At 46.0% G+C, this 10,200-nt stretch overlaps 1 protein-coding gene across 1 annotated transcript in view; it reads right to left on the bottom strand.

The window, feature by feature from the left end:
* FGFRL1 (fibroblast growth factor receptor-like 1) overlaps positions 1–10,200 on the bottom strand; it is a gene marked incomplete at its 5' end in the record, with an annotated part of 168,225 nt that continues 158,025 nt past the window's right edge. The window contains 3 exons of the mRNA XM_010179490.1: positions 1–545; positions 3,705–4,058; positions 8,066–8,350. Coding sequence (XP_010177792.1) covers positions 136–545; positions 3,705–4,058; positions 8,066–8,350 — 1,049 coding nt within the window. The remainder of the gene's footprint in view (positions 546–3,704; positions 4,059–8,065; positions 8,351–10,200) is intronic.

Below are 10,200 nucleotides of genomic sequence, written 5' to 3'. Positions count from 1 at the left end.
TATTTAAAATTATATATATATAATCTTTTCTGTCTGCTTTGCCTATTGCTGGCAGTGTGAGCTGACTTAGAGCAGTCTCTTCTGAGGTACCACAAGGAAAAGCCCAAAGGAGAGCTACTGTACAAGGCCGCCTTCTTAGCACTGGTACTGAATGTGCTGGTGCTGGTGGACTTTGCCTTCCACGTGCGAGTGGGTGTGGGTGTGGATGTCCGTGTAAATCTTTGGGTACATTTTGGATGCCATGGCCGGGGCGAGTGCAGGCCCTTGCGACAGTAAATGCTGCTGCTGGGCGACGTATTCCTCATAGTTTATGGAGGAGATGCAGTCTTTGTCGGGGACCTGGGAGACGCAGATTCTGTCCCGAGGCTGCGGCCGATGCACGGGGGCAGCGGCTGGAGGGGAGCAAGGTTTCTTCTTGGTCTGGCAAAGCCACAAGAGGATTGTTCCGAAAATGAAGACGGCTCCAGCCGGGATGCCGATGATCACGGGCCAGGGAAGGCTGCTGGCCGAGGAGGGGGGCACAGGTGCACTCGGAGGCTTGGGATCTGGACATCAGGGCAGCAGAGAGACAGAAAGAGTTAATTAAATGCAGGCAAAATGAATTCAAAACAGATGTCACACTTGGGCTGGCTTTTGTACAGCCTGTCTGGCAACCCTGCCAGACCAAGTAACAAGGGAGAAATCAAGCCAGTTTGGTAACTGCTTTGCTTTTCAGTGCTCCTGGACGGACAAGCAACCCATTCTCTCTGCTTTAAGGGTCAGGAGGGGAGTCTTTGGGAGATTTTTTAACTTTCCTATCCAAGCTTTAATGGATGTGCTAGAGCCAGCCTGAGAGAGGTTCCTAACACCCTCACTCTGTGATGGATTGGGCTTTGCTGCCCAGATTAGAGGACACAGCATGAGACGTGTTGATGATAACTCCATGTCAAAGGCCTAGTAGGCACGATTGGGTTGTGCCAAGCTACGGCACATTGCCCACTTGCCTCTGCCAGGTGTAGCTGTGTCTGTGTGGGCTTTAGACACTGTTGACTATCCCTTTCTGGCAATACTGAAGCTATTCAGCAATGTTCCACCATGGCAGGCAGCACAAATGTGGTTTTATAGAGGGGTTGTTATGAATTTCTTGTGTGTCTGGGAGGAAGGCTGAAGGATGTGAAAATACAGGTGAGCTGGTGTCCCCTTCTTGGTTCCCAAGCCGTGGAGAACCGAAAGTACACACGGCATTAAAGTGTGTGTCCAATTCCCTGTGCCAAATGGACTCAACCTCTGCCAGTCTCTTTGGAGCTGCCGTTGGCCTTCCCAAGGGAGTGAATACAGTTACCAGAGATAAGACACTTCAGACAGCATATTTCACACCTACCTCCCCTTCCCCTCTCTGCTGTTGGCAGCCTGTACATCCCTGGGTAACCACTATGGTTTCTCAGCCTGATCTCTGAATTTGTAGACCCAAAAGAAGTCTCGGGGTAGGATCCTAGCTATCAAAATCCCAATCCAGGTGACTATCAACTGGGATTTGCAAAGCCCTGACAAATACCTAGGCATAGAATGCAGCTTGGAGGGAGACACTCAAGAAACATTGAAAACTGCAGGCTATCCAAATGGCTCGATATGTTACATTTAAACACATATCACTTAACTTTCAAGCCAAACTTCTTTAAGACACTAATGTCTTTTTCTCTCCTTGATAAATAATTCTATGGCTAGTTTGAATTACTAAATATATACCATGTGGTCTCTTTGAAGTCAGAATGACCTATACTGTTGACCTCAATAACAAAACTTTGATTCACCAAGCACTGAAAATTACAGAATCATTTAGGCTGGAAGGGGAGTCTGGTGGTCATCTGGTTGAGCTCCCTGCTCAAAGCAAGACATGATCAGGGAACTGACCCATCAGCTGACCACAAAGATAACAGTCTTCACGTTGGGCACCCAGCTTTAGGTGGCCCTGTTCATGGAGGGGGGTTGGACCAGATGACCTCTGGAGGTCTCTTCCAACCTCAGCCATCGTGTGATTCTGTGTGGTTGGCAGAAATCCTCTGCTGGGCTGAAACGAAAGTGTTTTGATATTCATCCATGCTGTTCTTTGGAGCTGTCTACGTCAAATCTGGTAGATTTACAAGCAAAATGGGTGTTTTTCTAACTCATGGCCTTGCAACCACATCTTTGCCTCTGAGGGCAAGCTGGGTTTTCCTTCTCCATCATTGCCAATAACAACAGGCCTGCAGGCTCTGGTTCTGGCATGAGGCCTCATTATAGTCCCATTTAAACCAATAGAAAGTCTTCCACTGATTCCAGTGGTAGCTGGATCAGACTCTCATAATTCAGAAACTCCCAGAGGCTTTGAGTTATATCCCACCCACACAGCCTTTTCCTTGGGATTGACAAGCTTTCTAGTTGGAGTTTAGACTTAAATCTAAGTGATGCAGAAGAAGATGCCAAGAGCCTTCTCTTACTTGGCAACCTGCTGTCAGTGTCTAAATTCAAGCTAGTGACTCTCGATGGCTGCTGAGATGCAGAGCTTTGGCAATCAGTGAGAAGAGGAAGCCATACTGCCTCCGTTACAGGAGCATTTTCCCCACTACCTTCACAGAAAAGCAGTCCTTAACAGCCGGGGGGAGTTAATGATCTCTGTCTCTCACTGGTGTCCTGACTGGAGACATCCCATTAGACCTGACAGCTACAATGTTCTTACACTGGCTGCAGCTCCTGCACTCTCGTAGCTGTGTTGGCCTTGTGGTGATGAAGAGAAGAAAAAAGCAGTAAGATTTAATTTTGTCATAAAACTGCGGGATCTGAAGCTAGAGTCACATGGCAAGATGAGGCAGAAAGAAATGCCCTTTTAAATAAAATATACTTATCTATTTATCGAGGCAGAACTGCACAGTCAGGAGGCAAATGAGTAAAGGAAAAATCAAGGATGGTGTGCCTGAAACACCCTCAATACAACCTCAGTTGGAAGTGGTCACCAGCTCTGAGGGCCGGGGAGAGAAGAAAGCAGCTGCAAGTTTGGTACAAGGGTCTCCAGGGGATCACTGGGTAAGAATTTATCTCATCAATCATTCTCTCTTTCACACTTGTTCTTTTCCTTTCCTTGTGACTGGGACAGTTTTTATTCTTCTCTCATTTTATGGGCCTGTATCATTGTTGCCTTTTACCAGTAAAAGCAATATAAATAAGAGCAAGAGAAAGAATAAATGTAAGGGAATGGAGCTGCAAACTGCTGCTATTCAGTTCCCCTCTCACCTCCCACATTCTACTGCTGAAGTGATGTAGTGCCTGCAACTGCAGTGTCATTTCCCAGCTCCTCTTTCACACAGGAGCAGATCATTCACTTTATTTCACCTTGGTGGAATCATTTCAAGGCCAGGTTGGCTGGGGCTTTGAGCAACGTGGGCTGGTGGGAGCTGTCCCTGCCCATGGCAGGGGGTTGGACTGGATGAGCTTTAAGGTCCCTTCCAACTCAAACCGTTCTATGACTCTATGATTATACCCTGTGAAGGGAGAAAAGGAACCATCATCAAGAGGAATTTACCAGGGGCTGATTTAAATCAGGGCTGATCTAGTCCCTCACTCATTCTTATCAGAACTGGGCTAGCCTAAATCAGCACTGCATGGAGCCCAATGGACATCAGCTGTTGTGTTAATAAATACTGTGATGCAGAATACTGGTTCAGATGGGGGGAAAAAAAGGCATAACTCACCTGGCAGGACTGTGAGAAAGGCGCTGCGGAAGCTGTAGCCCATGGTGTTTGCCCCTAGGCAGATGTACATCCCTGCGTCCTCTTCCTTGGCTCGAGTAATCATCAGTTTGTTCAGGTAGGAGCCATCGGGGCGGGACCAGACCTCCCCCGTGGGCAGCACAACAAACTTCTGTCCCCCAACGTCGATGGTGGAGTTGTATTTGCTCTCTGTGCCATACTCCACCCTTTTCAGCCACTGGATGACGGGTTTGACGTCGCTGCGGACTTTGCACTGGAACGACGTGGTCCCACCGTAGTCTACCGTCGTGTTGACGGGGTGCGTCCCTGTCAGAATGGGCTTGGACCTCGTCCTCTCTGCACAAAAACACAGAGAGCTCCATGGAAAAAGGTGTTTGCCAACCTCATTAACTTGCGATTACAGAAACATAGGAAAAAGGTGTAGGAGGGATGGCAAAATAATTGCCTAGACCAACTCCCTACCCCAAGGCAGGCTGAGATTTCTGCAAACCTCTCCTGATATAAATTTGCCCAGTCTCTGCCAAAGCTTCTAATGGTAGATGTTCTCCAGTCTCCCCAGACAACTACTCCATTGTCTGAAGCTTAGCAAGTCTTTTCTCATGCTCAACCTGAATCTTCCTGTTTCTAACAAGGAAGTTACTTACTCTATCTGCATCAGACCTGGAGAGAAGTTTGCTCTTCCTCTTTGCCCTTGCATTTTGGAAGATTTTCTTCAGCCCTCTCTTCTGTATGCTGAACAACCCTCCTAACTGCTAAGCAAACAGGGTCCAAAGAATCTGTTATGAAGGCTTTTCTGTCTTTGCTGTGTTCCTGCTCTCTCAGGTCACTCAAGAAGCATTTATGTTTGAGTACCCAGTTTGCAGTGGCATTACTCGGCACCACACAAGCCAGACCTGGCCTTTCTTTTCCTTGCCAAGTATTGTTAAGTCCAGTCTGGACTGCTGAATTTCCTCATTCCCCTGCTGCATGCTGCAGCTGTGAGATGAAAAAAGGGGCCATCCTTCCTTGTACTCCCACTTCTCCCCATGTCTCAGGGACCATATACTAGAATAATGGGATCTTAATGCTGTACTTTGACCTACAGGGTCAGAGGCTGCAGCGATCTTTCTTGAGTCTTGACCAGAGGAAGACAAATGGAGGGTGTAAAGAAGATGAAGTCAAGTGGTTTTTTTCAGCGGTGCCTTGTGACAGAGGCAATGGGCAAAAACTGAAACACAGGATGGTCCTTCTAAACATCAGAAAACACTTCTTTACTGTGAGGGTGACCACTCACTGGCACAGGTTGCCCAGAGGGATTATGGCACCTCCATCCTGGGTGATATTCAAAAGTTGTCTGGAATGGTCCTGGGCAACCGGATCTAATGGGCTGCCCAGGGAAGTGGTGGAGTCACCATTCCTGGAGGTATTTAAAAGATGGGTAGTTGAGGTGCTTAGAGACATGATTTAGTAGTGGACAGGTTATGGTTGGACTCAATGATCTTAAAGGTCTTTTCAACCAAATGCTTCTATGACTCCATGATCTAGGTGATCCTGCTTGAGCAGGAGGGTTGGACTGGTGACCTCTAGAAGTCCCTTCCAACCTCAGCCATTCTGTAAGTCTGTGATGCTGTGCCTCTTATCACCATGTCTGGTAGGGTGCAATTTACAGGTGAATAAGACAGAACCTTACGTCTACTCAGACACAACCTCATTTTTTTACCAGATTATTTACGAGCATATATCTATTGAGAGTCCACACCCGAACCACTGTGGCTACCCCCAGCTTTGGGACAGCGAGCGGTGGGGTAAGACATTTTTCTTCTCCTTTTGGTCTTCCCAAATGTTCCCTAAGGACAGAAAAAACAGGACAGGAAAAGGCTGCTTCTTTCACAGACTAATGGCAGGCTGGCAATGTTGTCTCATCTTTTGTTCAGGAGTCCTTCAGGAGACATCTGTCATCTCTTGTTACTGGGCATGGTAGCTGCCCATGAGGACCAAACTCTACTGGAAGTTGTCCCATGCCATGTCATCCACTGCTGGGCTCATTGAGACCACAGGCACCACCAGTCAGGAAAATCTTCACTTTCTCACCTCCCTGCTATTAAAATTTCTTTCTGTAGTCTAATCGACCCCACACTCTCTATGGAACAAATTTTTGTGAAGGAAGAGCTCAGGAGGCTTTTGCTTTTCTAGCCAATAACAAAATTTTTCCTTTCTCACAAAAATTTTTGCCTCACGTCTCAGCTGAGAAAGGAAACAAGATGGTAGGAAATGAAACTAAATAGAAGAGGTTCACAAGACCATCCTTTCCAGCGTGATCATAAGCCTTAGGTTGTGCAAACACCACATAAAGTCAAAGGAAAAATATATCGCTCATTCTGAGGAATGTTTGTAATTTTTTTTTAGTGCTAGCACCAGAGAAATCAGTCACAGTTTCCAGACAAGGCAGCACTGCAAACTTCTATCCTAGGGACAGAGAGAAATTATGGTATCACAGTGGGTGGTAATTGCAGGCAATCATCAACCGCTTTTGATGACAAACGCTGTTGGATTGAGCACGTAACAAAACAGCTCCCACCAGCACTGGCTTTGGGGTGAGAGGAAGGAACAATGGACCCTTTTTTCAAAAACTCAGGATACTTCCAATAATGAGGGCTCTAAAGATGTGCTTGGGAAACAAAAATACCACAGTGGTCTCTATAAGCTTTGCCTTGGGACTACGAGGGGGAATCACAGCTGGGGAGACTGAGGCTCAGATAAGCAGGACTTTGGAGTGGAGGCTCAGGGGGAAGAAAAAAAGGAGGAAATTGAATAAAACCTGTAATGCTCCACAGAACGATGTTAAAAATAGAAAGATGTCTGAAAACTGCTTAATGCCCTTATCTCCTTGGCTCTGGTTCCAGCTTTGGTTACTGTTTTCACTCCTAGCCAGCAAAAGCTAATGAAAACAAAGGTTACATACATCTTTAAGTTGATAAAAACTAAGATAAACAGGGACACAGAAAGGGGTTTGTTCCTGGTGCTGTCTGGTTTTGATGAAGTGAAAATGCCACAGCTGCCATTAGGATGGGGCTTGATTCATTTCCCTGTCTCTGCTCCTGGTTTTAGTGTAAACACATGTTTTTACTGTCTCCACACAGCTGCATCTTTATCAATCCCAGATGTCCAGCAGGTTTGTGCCTTCAGAGCCCAGCAGAGCTCCCCACATGTGCTTTTAATTCCTGTGATTCTAGAGAAAGGACTTATCAGAGAACAGATCTTTACCTTTAAGAACACACTCTCACACCAGGATAAACTTTCTCATGCTAAAATGTATTCACAGGCAGGCAAACAACATGCTTTCCATGTGGCTGGAAATAGCCCTCCATGCCCCTGCTCCTCATTAATGAAGGCCATTCAATCTCCCCTCCACTCAGCTCAGCTTCTCCACTTTCTTGAGTTGGCGGCTCTCTAATCATTTCCATGACAATTTATGATGATGTCATAGACAAAGCACAATGAGTTAAGAAGAAGAGCTCTTCTCTGGTAGACTTAGGTGGGATTTGAGTATCATTATCTTCAGTAATAATAGGGAACACAGGAGATTAGAGACCAAGAATCAGAACAGCTAGATAGTAAGAAGAGCAATTTACCCCACCACAATGCAGGGTAATTCCCCACAGCTCATCTTCTAAGGGTCAAATCTTTAAAGCTACGTAGGCATCTAAAGATACAGAGAGGCTCTAAGTGGAGTTGGGTTTTTTTTAATTTATTTTAAGTATCCCATTTGTACCCACCTGAACCTTCAGTTGGCCAAATGTTTTTTTAAATCTGTCCCTAAAGCCTTGTCTGGCTAATCACTCTAGTCATAAGATTTCTGCTCATTCCCTTGGGACGCTTCTCTAATGAAGTGGGATCTCTGATTACAGCTATCAAGACTAAATTTTCAATTGATTGGTTTCACCCTATTACTGCTCTGATAGTCATCTGGGCCAACCTAAATATTTCCACCCCTCCTCTATAGTACACGAAAGGGCTTTCTCAGTTATTTCTCAGTCTGTCCTTGAACTGATTCCATTGGTAGTGTAAGACTGAACTGGGCAATGGTGAACTTTTACCATGCAGGTGCCCTTAGAGACGACTGTTTCCCAAGTATCTCTCATTTCAGCTATTAAACTGTGTTGTTGCTACTCTGTCTTGTCCAGATGGTAGATTTATTCTAGAGCTTCAGTAACGTTTTCTTTGTCTCTGCTGATGTTTTTAACACTTCATCATTCCTGTGCCCAGCTATCAGCACTGCAGTCTTTCCATCATGCTCCCTTTACTCAGCCATCCCCCTTCTCAAAGCCCCCTCCCTGCATTTTCGCCCCAGAAGCTGCACTTACGGATTACTTCGACTTTGTACGTTGCATTGATTTCTCCAACTTTGTTAAACACTCGGCAGGTGTATTTCCCACTGTCCTCCGGCTTCAGGTTCTTCAGGTTCAGCGTCCACTTCTTCTTCTTGTTCTCCCCAATCTCTTGGGGCGTGAGGGGTTTATTGTCCTTCAGCCACGTGATGTCAGGCCGTGGGTTCCCGCTGGCCACGCACTTCAGGCGGATGGAGCTGCCGACGGGACGGGCGATCACTCTCCGTCTCATCTTGGCAGGCTGTGTGAACCTAGGCCGGGCTGCAAAAGGCATGAAAAATGGTCTGCGGTGAGCAAAGGGCACACAAAGAAGGATACTGCTGTCAAGTGTCATGGTCAAATTCACTTCAGAGTCACCTGGCAGCCCCATGCATGCCAGTGTATCACTCTCTCATATCAGCTCAAACTGCTTTCCTTAGAAAGGAAACAACATCCAGCCCGACGCATTTGAATGTCTACTGGACTGCTATGGCCACCGCATTACCCTTCTGCACAGCACAACCCTGGAATTTCTCAGTGCCCGCACGGCAACTGCAAAAGACCATCTCACAGAATAATAGCAAAAATCACGCTGTTGTAGCTGAAGGCAAAATGCAGCCTCATAATCACATTATAATTGTTACCATATTCCACGTCACAAATGCAAGCCCTGAGCCAAGACCAAAAGATAAACCTCAGATTCCTGTGAGGTTGACCATTTTCTCAGCCTTTTGCTGGTCGCTTGAAGCTTGATTTTCTGAACATGTTTTGCCCCCTAGTTCTCATTGGCTTTAATGGGACTTAAAAAGAGTCAACATCTTTTCAATATATAGGAGCCTTAGAAGTGTGCCAGACTTTTGTACATTGATCTGAACCTCAATGTCTGCAGTTCATTCAACATTAATTTATGAAGCATTCATGCTGAAAGGCCTAAAGAAGCAGACAAACAAATGGAAAAACCCAATTAAAAAAAACCCTTTGAGTTTGTTATTAGAAGGTACTCCATGCCTGTCCATCCCCAAAATGGAGAAGCTGAAGCAATAGCTCCTGTAGGACAAGAATCATGGGTTACGATAATCACCTCGTCAGAGCAAGGGAATCACCAACATTTCTAATACAAGGTCCTCACCTGGCAAAATCTGAAACTTATACCCATGACTGCACCTAACTTTAATACAGATTATGTCAGAATTCCAGAGGAAAAAGTGGAGGCACCTTTACACCCCAGTAGCTTTACTACATTGCAGAGCATTTTCCTGTAAAGTCATGAGTTGGTTTAACCGCATCAATAGAAAGAAAATAATCTTTGCAAAAACTTATAAGACAGTTGAAACAATAGGCAACAGCTTGTCTAATAGTGTCCTGTAATGAAGGATTCAAAGAAATTAGAAATTTCTCATGGTTACTTTAACTATGCAATGCTATTCCAGGGGCACTTCCAACTGCAGCCTCCTGCTGAGTTTAACACCATTTCCAACTTCCACTTGGCACTCTCCCCCCACATCCAAAATACTCCAGCCAAATTCACCTGTCTTCTATTTTTTCTATTATGGCAAATCCAATTTTTTCTCTGAGTCCATTCAGCGTTTCCACAACAGGCTTTTCCCTCTACCTTTGACCCCTATTTCTTGCTTACCATGACCTTACTCTTCAGCCCCAAAGGGGGATTTTTGCATTTGCATCCTTCATTTTTGCACTCCCCTGCTAAATCCTCCCTCATCCTTTTCTTGGGAAAGGAGAGAAACAGGAAATGAGTGGCCCACTCTGTGACACACGGGGTTGAATTATGCCCATCAGCCACCGGTCTTTACCAATGGCAACTCGGAAGCCACGACCTCAGTAGCACGTAACACACCAAAGCAAGCTGAGGACATTGTACTTCTGTATCAGGGAAGATAGATACAGGATGGCATGGTGGGATTCTCTACTAGGGAGCCAGTCCTGCTGCCCAGGGCTGAGGGCCAGAAGCTCTGGGATGTTCATTATAGCAGAGCTTTGCTGGATGGGGGAGACTGGTCTGCAGTTTCCTCTCCTCAAGCACTGGAGAACTGCAGCTATTGCCCTCCAAGGTGAACATATCCCTTATTTCTTATCCCCCTGTAGCCTTGCCTGACATCCCTCCCGCTCGGAAG

This window comes from Mesitornis unicolor, unplaced genomic scaffold (assembly GCF_000695765.1).
Source record: "Mesitornis unicolor isolate BGI_N332 unplaced genomic scaffold, ASM69576v1 scaffold5412, whole genome shotgun sequence".
NCBI lineage: Eukaryota > Metazoa > Chordata > Aves > Mesitornithiformes > Mesitornithidae > Mesitornis > Mesitornis unicolor.
Note: the sequence above shows the minus strand (reverse complement) of the source record. Positions and strands in the feature narration are given on the sequence as shown.